This window comes from Marmota flaviventris, chromosome 16 (genome assembly GCF_047511675.1).
Source record: "Marmota flaviventris isolate mMarFla1 chromosome 16, mMarFla1.hap1, whole genome shotgun sequence".
NCBI lineage: Eukaryota > Metazoa > Chordata > Mammalia > Rodentia > Sciuridae > Marmota > Marmota flaviventris.
Window position 1 is genome coordinate 73910223 of NC_092513.1, and position 22255 is coordinate 73932477.

At 49.0% G+C, this 22255-nt stretch overlaps 1 protein-coding gene across 1 annotated transcript in view; it reads left to right on the top strand.

Annotated features, from left to right (window-relative positions):
* Phf2 (PHD finger protein 2) overlaps positions 1 to 22255 on the top strand; it is a 90356-nt gene that overhangs the window by 24652 nt on the left and 43449 nt on the right. Inside the window, exon 2 of the mRNA XM_071602549.1 lies at positions 22121 to 22206. Coding sequence (XP_071458650.1) covers positions 22121 to 22206 — 86 coding nt within the window. The remainder of the gene's footprint in view (positions 1 to 22120; positions 22207 to 22255) is intronic.

Consider the following 22255-nt stretch of genomic DNA (forward strand, 5'->3'; position numbering starts at 1 on the left):
ACCCAGGGGCTGTTGGCTTTCTCCTGATCACCCACCTGAGGCCAGCTGTGGTCTCAGCAGCATATGCCCCGGGTCAGAAGTGGCCTGTGTGCCCCACTGGCCAGCTGAGGGGCATTTCTGCTGAGTCAGACAGCAACCTGGGTTTGACCCTGGAAGCAGATGAGGTGACCCTGGGAGGAGGCACCCAGGGGACCTGAGATGAAGAGGCCCAGTCTACATGGGAAGGACAGGTCATCGAGTCGGTAGGGAAGAGACGTGTGGCTCTGGTCTATAGACAGGTCACACAGGGCAGGGCTGCACCTCTCCACTCTGCTCCTGCATGTCCAGGAGCCCTGGACAGGGGGGTGGGCTCTGGCAGGGGCAGGAGGCTTTGCCGTTTAGTTGAGCGAGTTGAGCATTCCGTGCGTTTGTGTAGGAGTGTAGGCTACCTAGCAGCAGACTCCAGGGTCTCCTGAGCCGATAAATCAGTATCCCTTACCTTCTCATCTTTGTCCCTTTGCTTGCTCACTCTTCGCTATTTTAAGTGATAAATAATGAATAATGAATGAATCATGAGATAGAATGGTTGCATTCCGAGTGTTTATTTAGCGTCACCTTCATGAGATTTTTCCCCTCTGGGTAGCTTTGCCCACATCTCCCGGCATTCCCACCATGACTACTGATGCTGCTGTGTGTTTCTCTGGGGGTTTTCAGTTAGGAATTATGTGCATTGTGATTATTTTTGACAGACTTAACTGTTAGACCACTTTTAGATTTACAGAAAGATGGAGTGAGAAGAACACACCCCTCTTCCCTCCACTAAGTTTCCCCATGATTTACATTTTGCATTGGGTGGTACATTTGTTGTGATGGTACCTTTGTTATGGTCTTTAGTCTGCATTAAAATCCACTCATTGTGTTAGACCACTTATGGCTTTGAACTCTAATGTCATGGATGCACCATTGCAGGGTCATACAGAATAGATTCTCCTAAAGTCCTCCGTGCTCCACCTGCTCGTCTCTCCCCTCTTCCCCGAATTCCCAGCAACGATAGATCTTTTGATTGTCTCCGTAGTTTTGCAGGATGTCATATAGTTGGGATCATCCAGCGCGTAGCCTTTTCAAACTGGCTTCTTTCCTGTAGTGATAGGCGTTCAAGTTTCCTCTGTGTCTTTTCGTGGTTTGATAGCTCATTTCTTTTTAGTGCTGAATAATATTCCCTTGTCTGGATCTGCCACAGTTTATTTATCTGTTCATCTACCAGAGAACATCTTGGTTGCTTCCACACTTTGGCATTTATGAATAAAGCTGCTATAAACACACATGTGCAGGTTTTTGCGGTGACATAAGTTTTCAGTTCCTTTGGGTAAATACCCAGGGGAGCAACTGCTGAATCATACGCTAAGAGCATGTTCAGTTTTGTAAGAAACTGCAAAAAAAGAGGCAGTGCCATTTTGCATTTCTGCCAGCAAGGAAGGAGAGTTCCCGTGGCTCCACAGCTTCATAGCATTTCCTGTTGTCAGTATCCCATCTAATAGATGTGCAGTGGGAGGTCCTTGTTGTTTCAATTTGCATTTCCCTGGTGACATACAACGCTGCCATCTTTTCAGATGCTTCTGTAATTGCCATCTGGCTATCTTCTTTGGTGAAGTGTCTGTCAAGGTCTGTGGCCCATTTTTAAGTTAGATTGTTTGTTTTCTTATTGTTGAATTTGAAGAGTTCTTTGCAAATCTTGGATGGATACCAGTCCTTTAACAAAAATGTTTTCAAATATTTTCTCCCAGTCTGTGGCTTGTCCCTCTCTCTCTCTCTCTCTCTCTCTCTCTCTCTCTCTCTCTCTCTCTCTCAACAGTGTCTTTTGCAGAGCAGGAATTTTAAATTTTAATTACGTCCAACTTGTCAATTCTTTCATGAGTCATGCCCACGGTGGCGTTGCATCTAAAAAGTCTTCAGCAAACCCGAGGCTGTCTACGTGTTCTGTGTCACCTTCTAGGAGTTAGTAGTTTCACATTTTTATATTTAGGTCTATTATGGAAAGTTAATTTTTGGGAAATTTATAAGTTCTGTGTCTAGATTCTTCTTCTTTTCCACCTCTTCCTCCTCTTTGTCCCTCCTCCACCTCATTCCTTTTCGTAGGAGATGTCTGGTTGTTTCAGCATCATTTGTTGAAAAGACGATTTTCTCCCTTGTATTGTCTTGGCTCCTCTGTCAAAAATCAGTTAATTATATTTGTGTGGGTCCACTTCTGGGTTCTTCCTGCTCTGTTGACCTCTTTTACTGTTAGTTCATCAACACACACACACCCCTTTTTTGATACTGGGAATTGAACCCAGGGATACTTTACCCTCCCTAGTCCTTTTTTGTTTTATATTTTGTGACAGGGTCTTGCTACGTTGCTAAGGCTGGCCTCCAACTTCTGATCCTCCTACCTCAGCCTCCCCAGTGACTGGGATTACAGGCATGCACCACCATGCCCTGTTTTTACCCCACTATTTTGATCATGGCTGTTTTATAGTAAGTTTTAGAGCCAGGTGGTGTTACCCCCTCTGACTTTGTTCCCCTTTAATACTGTGCTGGCTATTCTGGGCCTTTCGCTTGGCCACACATAAACTTTAGAGTCAGTTTGTTAATCTCCACAAAGTAACTGGCAGGCGTTGGTCTCATGTCAATTCTAAAGATCAAGTACTGTACCACTGAACTCAGGACCTTTAAAAACAGATATTTTGGAGACATGGTCTTGCTAATTGCTCAGGCTGGCCTTGAATTTAAAATCCTCTTGCCTCAACCTTCCAAGTAGTAGCTGGGTCAATGTAAACACTCTTGGCATTTATCCCATTTAATGTCCTCTGAGCTTTATGGCCTTGGAAGTTTCTGTGGACAGATGTTCAAGTTCCTTGTTTCTTCTATGGCCACGTTCCGTTTACTGATGAGCCCCTCAAAGGCATTCTCCATTTCTGTTATAGCATTTTTTATTTCTAGCATTTCCTTTTGGTTCTTTTATATATAACTTTATTTATTTTTTCAATGTAGTGCTGAGGATCAAACCCAGTGTGTCACATGTGCTAGGCAAGCGCTCTGAGCCACAACCCCAGCCCCCTTTTGGTTCTTTCTTAGAGTTTCCATCTCTTTCTTTACATTGAATCTGATCTTACAGTTTGTCTGCTAATTTCCTTAGCAAATGAATCATAGTTGTTTTATATTCCTGTTCTAATTCCAACTTCCCAGCCGTGTCTGGGTCTGGTTCTTTACACTTGCTTTGTGTCTTCAGACTCTGGGTTCTTTTGTTTGCTTTTGTTTTTAGTGAGCTTTGTGATTTTTGTTGCAACAATATTAAAAACAAGTCTAACCCCCTGTCCATTGCCATCCAGAGGGAGGTCACCTGTAAGATATCTGTATGTGTTTGCCTCATACTTTTAGTCTTCCCTGTGGATGTTGAGATCATGTGGAATCGCTGTTTCCCATTTGGAGCCCTGTGATTGTGGGGTCTCCGATGCTTTAGTCTCTGTGTTTCTTTGGAGTGGTATCTGAGAAGGCTTCTCCTTGTGCATGGGGCCTCTTCTCACAGTGCTGAGTGGTGCCTGGTTGAAGGTGAAATTGTCATGAGAAGTCTCCACTCTTGACTTTTGTGCCCTTGCCTCACAAACCAGAGGGAGAGACAGGATGAGAAGATTCTTGATCATTTCTTTTTTGTGCTCGAGAGCCTCAAGTTTTGACTTGCCGTTAGCTACTTAACCTGAAGGTTCTGAACAGTTCTGAACCAGTCCTTGCTTTTGACTTGCATTCTATACAGATCGATCTTTTAGGATTAGAAAGTATTTATTTTTTTAAAGTAAGTTTCTATATACTTTTAAATTCAAATAACTCTGATTGAAACCAAATCAATTTATTATGATTAAAAATATTTTTTTAGGGACTGAGGACGTAGCTCATTGGTGGAGTACTTGTCTAATATGTGCAAGGTCCTAAGTGATCCCTAGTCCTGGAGGCAAAAAGCCAAAGAAACAAACAAACAAAAAACACTTTAACATCTTCACTGGGTGGATAGCAATAGATACACACAGGGAAAAAATGCTACAGTTAAAACTTTGCTATGAAGAGTCTGTCCCTCCTTGCTACAGACTGCAGCTACCAGACCTCTCCAGAGATGTATCTTTCCAGAACATTGTGATCACAGAGAAGCATGTTTTTGGATTTCCTTCAGTTTCCCACCCCAACACACACAAAAAACTGGCTGTGGTTTTACACTGTTCTGCAACTTATGTTCTTTGCTGAACTGAACCTCCTAGAGATTGTCCAGATTAGCAAGTGTGGAGTTTGTAGTTCTTCATACTCCAGTATATTTACCTGTTTCCCATGGGGGGGGGGGACGCTTATGCTGGTTCTAACTTTGGCTGCTGCAATAGATGCCCTGTGCTCAGGTGTGCCACATGTCCACAGGTAGAGTCTCAGAAGAGGACATAGAACAGGTGTCTGTGTTTCAGATATTGGCTGCTCCCACCTAAGAGCTCACACTAATGCGGGTTCCTGCCAGGAATCAATGAGGATGCTTGTTGGTCTGTAGCATCAGTCTCAGAGTTCGGGTCTGGAATGTATCCCAAAGGCCCAGGTGTTGAAGGCACCATCTTCAGCCTGTGGCACTATTGAGAGGTGGTGGAATCTTTTGGAGATGGGACCTAGTGGGAGGTTTTAGGTCATTGGTGATGTGCCCTGGAATGAAATATTGGGACCCTGGCCCCTCTGCTCCCTCTTTCTTTGCTTTTTGGCTGCCATGGGGCAAACGGGGCTTCATCTGCTGTGTGCTCCCACCATGATGTACCATGCTGCCACAGGCCCAAAGCAACAGGGCCGAGTAGCCACTGATTCAAAGCTTTGAAACTGAGCCCAAATAAACCTTTCCTTTTTGTAAGTTGATTATCTCAGGTGTTTTGTCATAGTGATGAAAAGCTGCCGACACAAGCAGTACCACCAAGCACCCTCTGAAATTGTTGACCTTTACCAGCCCCATGGTGAGGAATCTCACTGCGGTTCCAGGGGGCATTTCTTCCTACCAGTGATGTTGCACATCTTTTCATATGTTAAATAGCCATTTGTATGTCCTTTTCTGTAAGCTATTTAGGTCACAGCTTCAATCAACAGTCAGATGTCTCAAAAGAAGAACTACAAATGGCCAAAAACTACATGAAAAAATGTTCAACATTTTTAGCAATCAGGGAAATGCAAAATCAAAGGTACACTGAGATTTCATCTCACCTTAGAATGGCAGCCTTCAAGAGTACAAATAAAGACCATTACTGGGGAAAAAGGTACTCTCATAGGTTGCTGCTGGTAGGACTGCAAATTAGTACAACCACTCTGGAAAGCACTGTGGACATTCCTCAAAAGACGAGGAATGGAACCACTATATGACCCAGCCATCCCACACCTTGATATATATCCCAAAGAACTAAAACCAACGTACTGTAACGACAGATGCAAAACAATGCTTATAGCAGCACAATTTACATTAACCAAGTCTTGGAACCAGCCCAGGTGCCCATCTGTAGCCAAATGGATCAAGAAAATGTGGTGTAGATACATAATGGAGTTTTACTGAGCCATAAAGAAGAATGAAATGATGTCATTTGCTGGTAAACGGATGGAACTGGGGAACATCATGCTAAGCAGAAGAAGCCAGACTCAGAAAGTCAAGGGTTGAATGTTTTCTTTCATATATGAAAGCTAGAGAGAAAAAAATACATAAAAAAGGGGATCTTATGACAATAGAAAGGAGATTCGCTAAGTAGAAGCAGGGGACCAAGGGTGAGGGTGGAGGGAAGGCAAAGGGGAAGAACTGGGTAATAAAGTTGACCAGATTATGCCACTTTATATATAATTATAATGCACCAATTAAAAATAAATAGAGGGCAGCTGTTCCCTTGTCCTGGATTATCTTGATTTTTGCATCCACAATGTGGTGGAGCTCCAAGGGTCTCAGGAGAGGAGCCCCCCCACCCCCATCACTATGGAGGTGCAAGAAGGTCTAGTTCACCTGCACATACACTCCACAGCCATCCCTGATGTGGCTTCAATTAGAGCAATAGGCCAGTGTGCCCCGCTGACGTCTCTCCCACGTATATTTATTTTAAATAAACCTACAGTGGTGTTTTTGCACTTTTAAATGCCCTAGAGGTCTCACTTTCAACAGGCTGCCCCAGAATGTCGTATTTCAGCTGAGTTACCTAGAGCGACTTGGGCCTTTATGCCTTGGCCACTCTGGCCTGCCCTTCCTGGTTCCTGTTTGCCTCTGGACTTGGGGATATCTCCTGATGGAACCTGAGCACTTCCCTGCTTCCTCTGGGAGTGCTCAAGCCTGGGGCAGGTTTTTCAGGTTTCTTGGTCATGGAACATTAGCTGTCACAGGGACTTCTGAGATGAGCCCAGCAAAGCCCTCGGCTTTAGAGCTCGGTAACTGGGCCTTGTCACACTAAGTAATGCACCTCTGGAGTTTAGGGGAGGTCTGCTCTGGCCTGATTTCCACCAGCCATGCTTGGGGTTTTCTTTAAGCAAACCATTCTAGAAATGTGGCTAAGAAGGGAATTCCCAGATAAGCCAGCCAAAGCCAGCACCTTGGCACGGGCTGCATGGCTGGGTGCAACGATGCCAGAGGGAAAGCAAGGGTGGCATGTGGGTCGGCACGTGTCTGGGCTAGTCCCAATGGCGCATGAGAAATTCATCGAGGAGGCCTGGTGTGACTTTAGGGACAGGCTCTGACCCAGCAGGACCTGGGGGCAGGGTGGAAGTTGGTGTCCAGATTTCTTAACCCTTCCCGGATGTCTCTGTGACCTGGTGTGGAATGACTTCCAGGACCCATTGCCAAGTGCAAAGCCCCTGAGGCTACCGTGGGTCTAGCAGGACCACCCTGAGCCCCCAAATCAGAGCTTCTTCACATCCTGACAGTAGAGGGATTGGGAGGCTCACCTCAACCAAGAGACCCCAATCCTGTCCCCATCCGGGGCAGCCTGGCCTGTGCCTGCAGTTGGCATATGCAGCACCACGCAGCGCCTGCTCTAGAAATGCACAGCTTGGCACAATCACGTGGAAACACCAGAGAAACCCAGACAGTGGTCTCTGCATCAGACCAGCAGCCCAGGGCCCTCAGGAGGCCAGGCTGTGAAGGACAAGAACCTGCCCCAGTTTAAGGAGCTCGGAGACCTGGAGGCTGAGTACTGCATGTGATCTTGGAGCAAATGCACCGATGTCTACACTGACCACTGTGGGGACCCCTGGGAAAATCTGAAGACGTAGATATCTAGAGGAGGGAGCTCATCCCAGGGTGTCACTTTGTCTGATGTTGCATTGTGGTTGGGGTGGACAGTGTCCTTGTGCTTAGGAGGCTACCAGCTGGTCAATTAGGGGGATGGTCCCCTAATCAGTGAAAGACCCAGCACCTCAGGAGACTGAGTGACAAGTTTGAGGCCAGCCTCAGCAACTTAGGGGGGCCCTATTAAAAAAAAAAAGAAAAAAAATGACTGGGGTGCAACTCAGTGGTGAAAGTCCCTCTGGGCTTGATCCCCAATACAGGAAGAAACAAACCAAAATAAAGCAAAACCAAAATCAGAGAGAAAGCAAATAAAGCTGAATGTTAGCATCTGAGGGAAATGATGAGTATTCCTCATACTAATCTTTCTACATTTCTGTAGATTTTAAAGTTTCAAAATAAAAAGTGGAACAAAGAGTCCTCTTGGAGGCCATTGACACAGAGAACTGTCACCCGTCTGTCCGTGGCCACCTCCTCCTCTGCCTCACACTTCACCAGTGCCAGATCAGGGCCCAGGTCCTGCCTGACCCCATGTGGCTTCTGCTTGTCCACACCGAAGGGAGAGTCTGGGGGAGTTGGGGTCCATCCCTGCCTGCTGCCAACCTTGTGTGCCGCACCTTCCATACAAGGGGGAACTGTCCTGGGCTGTCAGGAGGACTTGGGGAATGGTGCCGGGGTCGGGTGACTTCTTGCCTGGCATCTGACCTGAGAGAATGAGGGGCACTGTCCACCCCACACCCAGGGCCACTCCACGCTGCTCACACTGTCTTGCAGCGGCCTGTCCAGTGGCTGCCAGGCAGGCTTGATACCTCAGTGCTAGAAACACCAGAGAAACCCAGACAGTGGTCTCTGCAGGAGACCACCAGCCCAGGGCCCTCAGGAGGCCAGGCTGTGAAGGACAAGAACCTGTCAGTTTAAGGAGCTTGGAGACCTGGAGGCTGAGTACTGCATGTGATCTGAGCAAATGCACAGATGTCTGCACTGACCACTGTGGGGACCCCTGGGAAAATCTGAAGACCTACCAGGTCCTCTTCTCATGATTTAGTCCTCACAGCCACTTTGGAGTAGGTGGTGCTGTGGCCCCTTTCCAGGTGAAGGAGCCAAGTCACCTGCCCCAGGGCTGCCAGCAGAAGAGGCACAGGGGTCAGATCATGCCCTCCAGTGCCAGGTCGTGTCCACTAAGGAGAGAGGACGTTGGCTCACAGGGCCGTCACCCAGCATGTGTACCCACTGACCTAGAAGAGAAGAGCAGCCTCCCGGGGCCTGTCCCTGGGTGTTGGCGTCTCTCGTGCGTGGACCCGAGTGCTGCTCAACATGCAAAACGTGCTTCGCTTGGTTGTGACACCGTGAGAACTTGAAGATGCACACAGGCTCCCTGGGCCCAGCTTCTTCCCTTTCCACAGGGATTTTCTCCCTTCTTCCCTGCCTGTGGCTTCTGTTCCCCCGGCCACCCTGTCCTGCTGAAGAGAAGCACTGCAGAGTTCACGTGAAGTCAGCACTCCAGGAAGCAGCTGTTGCCCTACCCCTCCATCTTCTCCTAGGAGTGAGAAAGAGGCTGGGCTGGGCTCCATCAACTCAGGGTTCTGGAAGAGTGCACTTGGCACACCTGGTAACAGGGAAGAGATGTTGGCTTTCTTCCCACCCAGATTCTGTTTCCCTGTGGAGTTTTGCCCTTTTTTAGCCACTCACTACCAGAAATGAAAGTTATTGTAATGTTCTGTCAGCCCAGCAGGAGAAAATGATGACGGTGAGAGTGATGGGGATGATGGGGATGATGGTGGTGCTTGGTTTGTATGGATACTAGTAGTAGTGATCCTGATGGTGATGGTGGTGATGGTGGTGGTGGTGGTACTGATGGTGGTGATGGTGGTGATGATGATGGTGGTGGTACTGATGGTGGTGATGATAATGGAGGTGGTGATCCTAATGGTGATGATCCTAACGGTGATGTGTTGGTAATGATGGTGGTGATGGTGATGGTAGTGATGGTGATGGTGGTGATGGTGGTGCTGATGGTGGTGATGATAATGGAGGTGCTGCCCGTGGTGATCCTAATGGTGATGATCCTAATGGTGATGTGATGGTGATAATGGTGGTGATGGTGATGGTGGTGATGGTGATGGTGCTGATGGTGGTGCTGATGGTGGTGATGATAATGGAGGTGCTGGCGGTGGTGATCCTAATGGTGATGTGATGGTGATAATGGTGGTGATGGTGATGGTGGTGATGGTGATGGTGCTGATGGTGGTGCTGATGGTGGTGATGATAATGGAGGTGCTGGCGGTGGTGATCCTAATGGTGATGTGATGGTGATGATGGCGGTGATGGTGATGACTATGACAAGCAGTGAACTATCTTTTCAGGCACCTGCTGTGTGCTAGGCACTGTGGTTGGTGTGGTACATACAATCCCTCCTGTAATTCTCTCATCAACTCTATTAAGATCTGATGGTCTATTCTTTGTGGTAAAGAATCTGAGACTCACTGTGGCTCAATACGTCTGGTGGTCACCAAGTTGGTGATGGCAATCACAGCCCAGGGTTTCTACATGCTCTGGGTGTCACTGGACCTGAGATACCCCAGGTGCTGTGCTAGGGGCCAGACCACTGGACCTCCTGACATCTTGGTAGCCTCTTCATGCCTACTTCTGCCCCATCACCACTGGGATCCTTTTGATACCCAGGGCATCTTGAGCAGCAGGAACCTGTCTATACCACGATTCGTCCTGAGACAGGTCCCCAGACTCACTCCAGGCTGGATGGCTCAGGAGGTGTTCTATGAGGGCACAGAGCACAGGAAAGAGGGAGGAGATGACTAGGAAGATGGCTGTCCTTAAGCAGGGTTTCTTTTGCTAGATATAAAAACCCGGTATTTTTGGTGATTTAGTAAAGTGTAGGGGGTATGCTGTCATGTTTAGTGTGTTGCATTGAAACTTAAACTTCTCAACTCAGACACTCAGAGGACCACAGTTTTATTTATGTATTGACAGTGCTGGGGATCAAAGCCTGGGACTTATGCCTGCTAGGCAAGCTCTCTACCACTGAGCCACACCTCCACCCAAGACCTGTTGTCTTAACTACTGTGTCGTTTGAGCACAGCGTGACCTGGTTACCTGACGGTTGCTGGCTGGAGATGTACATTATCCCCAACTTTTGTGATTTTAAAATAACCACGAGTCTTTGTGTGCATGTCTGCTCTTTGCCTAAGGTCTGTAGATGTGGAGTTACTGACCTAAAAGACACAAATCTATTACAACTCTTGCCACATGTGGCTGGAGCTTAGGAGGCTCCTTGCCAATTTACCACCCTGCCTGGGAGGACCAGAGCACCCACCCTGCGCTCCCACTTGGGTCACGAGTTGGTGTTTTTAAAGATGAACTTTGCCAAGGGCCATTCCCAGTGGTGGTCGCTGCCTTAATGCACACCTGCCACCCGGGGAGCTTCTGTGGTCCTGCCAGCGATGCTGCGGAAGGGCCAAAGGTCGGTGAGAGCTCGGCCTCTCCCCCCTCCTTGGGGATTAAAAGAGGATCTGAGATTCTTCCTATAATTAAAACAAAACAAAACAAAACAAAAAACTGTCAGAGCAAGGTTACAAGAACTGAGGTTAACGGAAGTCAGTGCTTTTAACAGCAGGAGGAAAAGCTTGACTGCTGTCCAGTTGTGTTGCTCACAAACTAATTCCATTCTGGGTTTTAAAGCATTAAGGAATGCGACATGGTGACGGGTGCCCTGCTGTGGGCCAGGATCAGGACCCAGTCTTCCCTCCCTGGGCTACTGTGCTGGACCCTTGACTCTGCTTGGAGGGAGCCCAAGACAACGTGAAGCCCTCCAGGGGTCTCTGCCCTGTGGTTGACTGCTGACCGTGGCCTTGGGCACCTGTCATTGCTCAGTGTTGTACCCTGACACACTTGAAGCTGGGATTCCATGTCACCCTCAAGAAAGCCGCTGCACCATCTGCAGAGCAGGGATTCCTGCAGGACAATGGGACACTCTCTCAAAAATCACTTCCTCTCTGGGGCCCCCCTTGCTTGTCCTATGGAGAGGGTCTTAGAGCCGTGCCGAGTGGCAGAGTCTGGTGTTCACCCAAGGAACTGCGTGAAGGCTTCCTGGGAACTGACAAGCTCCGTGAGCCATCTAAATGGGGGTTTCATGGTCCCTGCAAGTCACCGAATCCAGCCCTCCTGCCTCATCCCCGTTCAGTTTCCTTGATCTTGGCCATTTTCTCTTGGGTCGCATCCCCCACCCCATCCATCTCTGGATTTGGAAATTCTACCATCTTTCTGGTTACTGAACTCCTGGCCCTCAATTTGCTTTAGTTTTCTTTGGAGTCCACTCAGTTTGTAGTGCTGGGGTCATAGTTGGCTCAGGTGAGACCGGTCGGCCTCCCTAGTGGTACGATCACACCCGTGCCACTGGAACGCGGCTGCCTCCACCCTGTCCTCTCCACAGGGCCCTCCTCAGGGCCAAGGTGAGTGTGATGGACCGAATCCCACATATGACATGAGTATGGGTACACGTGTGCACCGGCATGCGTACACCCAGAACTGGACACGTGTGCATGCACACACAAGCCAGCACATCTGCCCGCATTCCCAGGCACACACTCATCCCTGGGCACACGCACACACAGACGCAAGGTACGCACAAGGCACTCATGCCCACACCAGGCACTCATGCACGCACATGGCCACACATAGCACGTAGATATACACGGATTCTCACACACGCGTGGCATATCCTCATTTTAAAAGGGATCGGGCCGCTTTTCTCCTCTAACCCGCGTCTTTGCACTTACTGTATTGTGGCGCTCTCATCAGCATGGAAAAGTGACTTCATTCTTTTTGTTGTAAATTAGTTTAGCAGCACTGTGGTCTGCTTGTCTGCCTGTATGTGTGTCTGTCTGTGTGTACAGTGTGTGTCTGTGTGGGGCGTGTGCCAGTGTGAGTGTGAAGCCACATCATGGATTGGTGCTTGGATGCCTATTCGTGGCCATGTGGGCCTCAGCGTCCTTCTGTGGTGACATTTTGAGAGCTGCCTCTCCTGTCATCACGGTGGTACTTTGCTGGGACCTGCAGAACTGGGCTCCCTGTGCCCTGTGCCCACACCCACCCCTCCTCACCCTGTGCCCCATTGGCTTCTCCTTTCTCAGGGCCCCGGTGGACCCTCCCCATCACGTTGACTGCAGGGCAGGTGTTCTGTTTTCTCCCCACAGCTCTGAGGTCTGAGTCTGTGTTTGGTCCTTGTCCCATGCCCCTCAGCCATCACAGGTGTGGACACCCCTGCGGAGCCATCTCCCAGCCCCTTGGAGCCCCACACCTGAGACCCAGACTCGGGGCCTGGGCAAACCTCATTCCTCCGCTTGTGCCTCTCCCTGGGGACTGAGCTGCTCAGATGCTCCCAGGGCAGGGAAGGAAGTTTCGACTGGTCTGAGCTGGTGCCCGGGAGCAGCATGTGCTGGCATCACCAAAGTATGGGGCTGGTCCTTCCTAGTTTTCGAAGGATGGAGTTGTGCAGGTGGCAGTGGCTGGGGGGAGAGTCCCAGCAGGATCAGTTCTTAGGTGGCCCCAGTGGCCTGTGCTCTGGGCTCTCCCCGTAACCAAGCCTGCTCTGTGGCTCTCCTCCAGGCCCGAGGGGGGAGGACCGCTGCGGCTGTCCGGCGGGCGCGACCCTGCCGGGTTTGCACAGCGGCAGTGTGTTCTCTTGTGGAGCCGGTGTCCTGGGCCCTCCCTGCCTCCGAGGTCTCTGACTCCCCTGGGGTCAGATCCTGCCTCTCCCAGCTCCAGGTCTCTCCCCTCTCCCCCAGGTCTGGAGAGGCAGAGGGCTCTCAGCAAGGCTGAAGGAGGCGGTCAGGCCCGGGGCCACCCCTGAGGCTCCGTGTCTCTGCTCTTTCCCAGGGACTACAGCTCATCTGCCTTGGCTTGTCAGAGGGGAGGGCAGCCGAGGCCCGAGGACCCTGCTGCAGGGCACAGGTGACCAGTGGGCCCTGTGCTCGGAGCCATGCGCCTCCTGTGAGGTCCTGTTGGGGGCTCATTCTTCACCTGAGCCAGCTTTTCCCCAAGGGGGTGGCATTAAAATTAGCTAAATCTGGCCGTTGAAACGTCAGGTGGCCTACAAGGGGTGTCTTTTGGAGGGCACGGTGGGCGAGGGCCACTAGGAGTGTCCACAGAGCAGTACCGCTGAGTGACATTTCCTGTTACTCAGTGAATGGTGTTAAACTCACACCAGGAGTGCAGGGACTATGGAATCCTAAAGCCACCAAGCCCCCTTCAGAATGCCAGCGTCATTTGCTCCTGGCTTAGGAAACTCTTTCCCTCTGTGCTGTGGCTATTGTTCTTCATGATTTCTTAGGGGCACTTGGAAAGCTTTAACTTTGGGATAATAAAATAAAGTGACCAGTGTCGGCAAATCGCCTGCCTGTGAGGATGGTGGTGGCCACAGTGGGACCTGGCTCACAGCAGGTCCCTGGGTTCTTCCGTGGCCCTCTGCTCCTGAGCCTCGTTTAGGTAGCTTGGATTTTACCCCTAGGTGGCTGTGGTCAGGGTTGGAGGCCCGGGCAGTAGGGCCTGGCGTAGTGACTCGAGGTTAGGGCCTGTAGGGAGCCCACCCGGGTTCCCTTAGCAGGTCTGCTCCTTCAGTGTGGCAGGTGACAGGGAGGCCCCTGTGGTCACCCCTGGGCCAGCCCTGCACGTTCTGTGCCCCCTCTGGCCCAGGCCCTGGCTGGCTCAGGTTGAGAGGGCACCAAGGCCCTCAGTTCTGTGAGCTTATTTGGAGCAGAAGCAGAGAGACCAACCTGCGACAACCACCTCTCTCTCTCTCTCTCTCTCTCTCTCTCTCTCTCTCTCTCTCTCAATTAGAGCTTCATGGTTATACATGGTGGTCAGGTTCATCCAGGCAAACTCAGACCTGCTAACCACCTCTCTTTCTCTGGAGCTCAGGGTGGCCATTCTGGCCGAGGACAGGCTGCCCCGTCACTGTGCCGTCAGTTCATTCCCTGGCTGCGTGGCGTGGGGTGGCAGGCCTGGATGCCCCGTTGTGTGGGTGGACCCTCCTGTGGATCCTTCTGTGGCTGGTGCTCACCCGCAGTGCAGAGCACAGGGACACTGTGTGGAGGACCCAGAGGTTGTGGCCCGGTGAGCGTCAACGCCCCTGCCCTTTATGCCCTGAGGTGCTTGGAACCTGGTCATGCACTGACTCCCTGGACAGTGCTCCCAGTCGGGGTGCTGGCTGCCACGGGGGTGTGCCCTTGGCCTTGGCTTCCTCGCCTGTGAGCTGGGCTCACGCTCTCTGCTCCCTTGGCGTCAGGATGAGGAGCCAGGGATCTGCTGGCAGAGCCAGGACAGGCATGGTGGGTGCTCCCAGGCCCCGTGCTGGTCCTCCGATGCTTTAGTGGGAGGTGAATTTGAAGAACCTGTTGGTTTCCGTCCGTGAGGATTGGCCTGCAGCCCAAGCTCCACTGTGGCTTTGCGACAGGGTGGATCCCCCACGCGCTTAGATTCGCCTGTGGAAACCCCCTCCACTGCTCCCGGGGCGCAGCTGGTCCTGGGCTGAGGCAGACATGTTGCTTGCTGGGGCATCGCCTGCTCTCTGGGGCGTCTGGGGGCTTTCCACAGACCAAGGTGGTCCCAGCTCTGAAACCAGCAGGATGCAGCCCGTCCCCCTGCCAGGTGACTTGGCTTGTTTCGTCATTATGAATTATGGCAGTCATGACAAAGGTGCTGTTCCGAGCCTGCTCCCTGTCTGGTCCCACAAAAGCCTTTGGGCCTGCTGAGGCCCAGGGTCACTGTGAAGGGGAGGTGTGCAGAGTGCCACCGGGTGTCATGCTGCACCTGCACCTCCCGGCTCCACCTGCTGGCTACATTTCTGTCCCCGCCCTCCTGTGTCGTGGCATGGTCTGTTGGGGAGATCCCCGAGTCTAGTGGCCTCAGGGCGATCCTGACATTGCGTGGGAAACGTCCTCCGCAGGCTCGTTTTCTGTTTTGATGGTTGGGAGCACTGTGTGAATCCTGGGCGTTCTCTTCGCTTCCTTCCCAACTTCTGTTTGTTTACCCAGCCACTTGCCTTCCTGGGAGCAGACGAAGGTCCCTCACTCTGCTCTAGCTGGTTTTGTCTTTTGCTGGACTTTTTAGGCTACCTGGACTGCACTTCGGTTTCGGTCTGAGATAGAGGAACGCTGTATGTCTAAACGTTTCCAAGGTCTGTTTCTGGGCTTTGGGCTCTCTCGCTCAGACTCACGGCCGTGACAGCTCTGGCAGAGCCACCTGCACAGGGACAAGGCCCTGGTGCCTGGGAGGGTTGGTCGGGTACCTTGGGCAGTGGCAGTGACCACTCCATCTATGGAGCACTCACCCCGGGTCAGGCCCATCCGTCCGTTTGCCTCCTGGATCTGCACCTGCAAATGCCCCAAAGGCAAGGGCAATACTGACCCCATGAACCAACAAGAACCACGTTTAACCCCGTGGGCCCAGTTTCTCTGTTCTGATAAGTAGGGCTGATGAAATAATATCCCCATCATTGAAGCACTGCTTCACAATTGCATTTAGGGTTCTTGGCAGTGATGGGGTTCTGATAGTGAAGAAGGTGATGATGATGGTGGTGGGGATGATGGTGAAGAAGGTGATGATGACGGTGGAGATAGTGATGATGGTGGTGGGGATGATGGTGATGATGATGGTGGAGATGATGGTGATGATGATGGTGGGGATGATGGTGATGATGACGGTGGAGATGATGGTGATGATGATGATGGTGGTGGAGATGATGATGATGATGGTGGTGGAGATGATGATGATGATGGTGGTGGAGATGATGATGATGATGCTGGTGGAGATGATGGTGATGATGATGGTGGGGATGATGGTGATGATGATGTTGGTGGTGGGGATGATGGTGATGATGATGGTGAAGCTGGTGATGATGGTGATGATGATGATGGTGGGGATGATGGTGATGATGACGGTGGAGACAGTGATGATGGTGGTGGAGATGATGGTGATGATGATGGTGGGGATGATGGTGATGATGATGATGGTGGTGGGGATGATGGTGATGATGATGTTGGTGGTGGGGATGATGGTGATGATGATGGTGGTGGTGGGGATGATGGTGATGATGATGTTGGTGGTGGAGATGATGGTGATGATGATGGTGAAGCTGGTGATGATGGTGACAAAAGGATGGTGATTATGAGGGGGATGATGATGAGGATGGTGGGGATGAAGATGATGGTGATGAGGGAGATCATGCTGGTGGTGATGTCACTCAGGCAGAGTCAGGTCTTTATTTTTTTTCTCTCTTTTTTATTGAGCTAAAATTCATATAACTTGAAATTAACTGTTTTAACGTGAACAAGTCAGCAGCACTTCGTACATTCAGTCCGTGTAACCATTGCCTGTATCTGGTTCCAGAACAGATCCCAAAGGAAGCTCCACAGCCACTACATAGTAGCCTCCCATTCCCTCGACTTGCTCCCGGCCTACGCACCACTCTGTGTCTCTCTAGATGGACCTGTTATGGACATTTCTTATCAGTAGAATCACACGGTGTCAGTGCAGGTGTGTGTGACATTTTCCACTGACATAGTTTTGAGATTCATCCACATTCTCGGACATACTCAAACTTCATTCCTTTTTTAGGGCTCAATGATATTCCACTGTATGTAGGACCACGTATTGTTTATCTGTTCTTTGTCATTGGCTGTTTGGGTTGTTTTCACCTTGTGGTTTTTGTGAATACCCTTATTACTTGTATTCAAAGATTTTTTTTTGAAGCCTATATTCAGTTTTCTTGGGTATATACCCATGAGTAGTAATTGCTGGGACACATTGTAATTTTATGTGTATTTTCTGAGGAAACATCAAACTTTTTCCCCAAGGTGCCTGTGCCATTTTATATTCCCTCCATTGAGGAATTGGAAGAGGGTTACAATTATCCCATACCCTTGTAAATACTTACTTTTCTAAAAAAAAATTATAAAAGCGAATTTATAGCCATTCTAGTGGGTACGAAGTGATACGTCATTTAGTTTTGATTTGCACTTTAATAACAATGGTGAACATTTTTTCATGTGCTTGTCAGCCATTTACCAATCTTTGGAAAAGTGTTTAAACCATTTGTCCATTTTTAAATTGGATTATTTGTCTTTATTGTTGAGCTGTAAGCGTTCTTCATATGGACGCCTGGTCCTTATCTGGTATATGATTGGCAAATATTTCCTTTCATTCTCTCAGTGCTGTTTCTCCTCCTCCAACTCCTTTTTTTTTTTTTAGTACTGGGAATTGAACCCAAGGGCACTCTACCATTCAGTTGTGTCCCCAGTCTTTTTGTTTTTTACTTGAGGCTGGGTCTTGCTGAGTTGCTAAGGCTATCCCCCAACTTGTGATCCTCCTTCCTCAGCCTCCTGAGTCCCTGAGATGACAGGCGCCAGCCATCCTCACGGTGTTCTTTGATGCACAAAGAACATTTAATTTCCATGAGGCCAGTTTATCTATTTTTTCTCTTGTTGCTCATGGTTTTGGTGTCATATCTAGGAATCCGTTGACAAATACAAAGCCACAGAGATTTTTCTCCATTTTTTTTTTCTTCTAAGAGTTTTATAATTTTACATCTTACATTTAGGCCGTTTTCATTTTCAGCTAATTTTTGTATAGGGAGCAAGGTAGGCATCCAAGTCCGTTCTTTTGCATGAGGCTGTCTTTTGTTGAAGAGATTATCCTTTCCGCCATCGAATGGTCTGGTAACCCTTGTCAAAAATGACTTTTTTATGTTTAAGTGTGAAGTTTTGAAATTGGGAAGTGTAAGTCCTCTTTATTTTTCTTTTTGGAGGTTGTTTTGGCTCTTTGTGGTTCTTTATTATTCCATACGAATTTAAGGATAAGCTTTTCCATTTCTGAGAACAAAGGTGTTGGGATTTTGTAGGGATGGCATTGGATCTCTCATCACTTTCGATATTATTGCTATCTTGACATTAAGTCTTCTGACCTGTGAACATGGGATGTATTTTCATGTATTTCTGCCTTTTAAAATTTCAGTGTTGCATAGCTTAGGTTAAGTTTATTTCTAAATATTTTATTTATTTATTTTTTTCCAGAAGTAGGGCTTGAACCCAGTGCCTTATGTGTGTTAGGAAAGTGCTCTACCACTGAGCTTCAACCCCAGCCCTTTTTTTTTTAATACTTATTTTTTAGTTGTAGTTGGACACAATATCTTTATTTTATTTATTTTTATGTGGTGCTAAGGATCGAATGAACCCAGGGCCTCCCACGTGCTAGGCGAGTGCTCTACTGCTGAGCCACATCCCCAGCTCAACCCCAGCCCTTTCTATTTTATTGTGAGACAGTATCTTGCTAAGTTGCTGAGGCTGGCCTTAAACTTGGGATCCTCCTACCTCCGCTTCCCAAGTGGCTTGGGATTACAGGCATGCACCACTATGCCTGGTTCTAAATATTTTATTCCTTTTATGTGATCATAATTGCTTTCTTGATTTTATTTTTGGATTATTCCTTTCTAGTGTATGGAAATACAGCTAGTTTTTGTGTGTTGATCTTGCATTCTACAACTTCTGAATTTATTAGCTCTAGCATTTTTTTTTTTTTTTTGTGTGTGTGTGTGTGGATTCTTTAGGAATTTTTGTAGGATTATGTCATTCAAATAAAGATCATTTTACATCTTCCTTTCCAGTTTGGATGCTTTTAATTTCATTTCCTTTCTCTGAATAGGACTTCTAGCACTGTGTTGAATAGAAGTGGCAACAGCAGACATCCTGTCCCCTGCCTGATCTTCTAGGGAACGCTTTCAGCCTTTTATCGATGTGTATAATGTCACCCTTGTGTATGATGTTAGCCGTGGGTTTTCACGTATGGCCTTTATCATCTGAAGACGTTCCCTTCTATTTAGAGTTTGTGGAGTTGTTGTTGTTGCTGTTTTTTAATCACGAAGGGTGTTGGATTATGTCAAGTGGCTTTCTCTGTATCAGTCTAGAGCCACAGAAGTGGCGTGTGGTTTTCTTCATTACGTTGATGTGGGGTGTGGTGTGGAAGGAAGGAGACCAGGAGAGGACTGGGAGAGAGGGAGCAGAGGGCGAGGCAGAGGCTGTGCCGCCCCAGAGAAAGGGCCAGGTGAGCCACACTCCCCCGTCAGACCTCTGTCTTCTTGAGTAGGGGAAAGAGAAGCAGAAATCTGCTGTCCCAGCCTCCAGGGAGGGCTCAGGGACACTTGCCTTCCTAGCAGGCAGCTGTGATGCCTCGGGGATTGCAGCATTGGCTCATTTCCCGTGTGGAATGACCCTTGCATTCCTGTGATAAATCTCACTTGTTTGTGGTATGTGGTCCCCTTAAGGTGCTGCTGGGTTTTATTCGCTAGTATTTTGCTGAGGATTTTATACCAGTGTTCATAAGGGTTGTTGGTGGGTAGTTTTCTTGTAGCGTTTGCCTGACTTTAGAGTCAGGATGATGCTGAATTTTTATAATGGACTAGGAAATATTCCTTCCACTTCTAACTTTCTGCACAGTTTGAGAGAATTGGTGGTGCTGAATTATTTTTGGCTCAGCCCAGGTTTGGTATTATTCATCTTTAAATATTTGATAGAATCCACTAGTGGTGATTTGGAATTTTGTTTTTAGGAAGGTTTTTCAATGACTGATTCCATCTCTTTATTTCTTATGGATATGTTTAAAGTTTCTATTTTTTTTTTAAATTTCGATAGTTTGTGTGTTCCTAGGAATCTGTCCATTTCACCTCGGTTGTATAATTTATTGGCCTGTGCTTTTTCATATTATTCTTTCAGAATCCTTTTTGGTTTCCTTAAGGTCAGTAGTAATTTCTGGTTTTAGTAATTTGAGTCTCCTCTTCTTTTTTTTTTTTTTTTTGGTCGGTCTATCTAAAGACTTGTCAAAGAACCAGCTTTTGGTTTGGTTGATCCTCTTTTAAAGTCGCTGAGTTCATTTTTACATAGGTTACTACATTCCCCTCCCAACACTTAACATTGGAGGGCCCCCCATTCAGGGGAGAAAACAAGTTCAGAGATAGATATGATGTTCCATCATCAAAGAAAGCTCAGGGCTATAAGACGTCAGGAAAAGTATCCAGTGGCTCAGACCCAGAAGAGCACGGGTTCCCCTGGAGGTGAGTCCAGCTGCCCTGAGCTTCCCTCTCCAGGGACCCGTGTGCCCTGTGGCTCCAGCAGCCCTCCTGGCATTGCCAAGGTGACTGAGTGGGCTGGGGAATGCAGCCTGTGTCCTTAGCAGGTGTAGGAGAAGAATGACAAGCTCAGAGCCAGGTGTGAGACCAGGCCCAGCATCTGCACTGAAATATGCTGCTTTCCCTGTGGTTCAAGCGTAGGCAGTCTGCAAGGGGAACTGTCACCCTCTCCCACCCTGACGTAGCCTGTCAACTCCCAGTGGTAACTCACCTGTCCCCACATGGTCTTGTCATTCATCACTCTTAATGGTCACTGATGATTCCATTAGGGGGAGGGACACTAGATGGCAAAGTTTGTCTCTGAAGAGAAAATTTAAGCTGTTTCTAATCTTCTTCTAACACAGAATGCTGAACAAGCGTCGCAGTGCATACAGTGCTTTCCTCTCGGGATGTTCCCATGTCCACCTGTTGGGGTGTGTGTCCTGCCCAGGGCTTCGCCAGTATGCCCTGCCCACAGGAGCCGTCGTGTCCCTATTTCCCAGTCTCATCACCTTTACGTTTTAGTGTTTTAAAAGATTCCTACTAATTTTGATAGCTATGAATCTCTATCGGCCCCCAAATAAAAAAAAATAAACAAAAGAAAACATTTAAAAGGTCATTCTAAATGTGACTGAAAATGGTTTAGGAAACTTGGCTTTAATTGTTTGGGAGTGCCTGCCCTCCATCAAAACCATCTGCTTGGTGGACATCGGTGGCTTCTGGATAGCTTGTTCCTCTGAACTCCTCCTACACAGAAATTCTGGATGTGCCCCTGGGGAAAAATGTCATTTTTAAAAAATGTCTGGTCAGTTTTCTTTACACTTCTTGGCTCACGAGAAGGAAACGCTGAAGCGTGTTCCCAGCCCATCGACTGCTTTTCCTTGTGGGGGTAGATTTCCCCACGTCCCGCCCTTCATCAGCTCGATTCCCATTTATTGCATGGTACAGATGGCCACTTTTCTGTCACTTTTAACCAAAAAAGTAGAAGCCATCGGCATGGAGCCATGTCTTTCCATCTTGCTGGGTTTGATACTCTAGAAGCTTTTGATGTTTTGGGTCGTAGCCTTTGGTGCTCACTGTCCTCATTCCCTAAGTGGTTTTGGCCTGTGACCAGGCCAGTGTCTGCTCAGCGGGCAGCTCTCTCCTGGGCTGAGTTCTCAGCAGGAACTCAGGGAGGGAGGTTGGAGAGGTCATGATTCCTGTGACCCAGGTGTCATCCTGAGCCCTCTGGGGTTGAGCTGGGCAGGTGGCCGTGGTATGTCCTGCATGGGGTGCTCCTGGCTGTTGCTGGTATGTTCTGTCCTCACGGGCTGCTCCGGGGAAAGACCTGGGGGTGACCTGGCTCTGAGATCCCCCCTCATCTTCTCTGAACCCTGGGGGACAGGGTGGAGGTGGCCTTGTGGAGACAGGCCTGCTGGATGTGAGGCCCAGCCCATCCAGTGGGTCCACATGGTGGTCATGTCCAACACTGTCTGCGTCTGGGCTGCAGATCCACTCTAGGAGGGCAGCCCTGCAGCCCCCCTGCCCTCCAAGGACCCTGTCCCTGTGCAACTCTACTCCATCTGGCCTCAGTCCTCAAGTGGTGAGCTGGGACCCTACCTCAGAGTTGGTGGATGAAAGTCACCTGAGGGGGCTCCAATGAGAAGGTAACGATCTGTTTCCTCCTGTTTCAGCTGTGTTGGGGTGGAAGAGGAGGAGGCGCCAGACATTGACATCTACCACTGCCCAAACTGCGAGAAAACCCACGGGAAGTCTACCCGTAAGTACCCAGAAGGCCGCCTCTTGCCATCTGGAGTGGCCAATGCTCG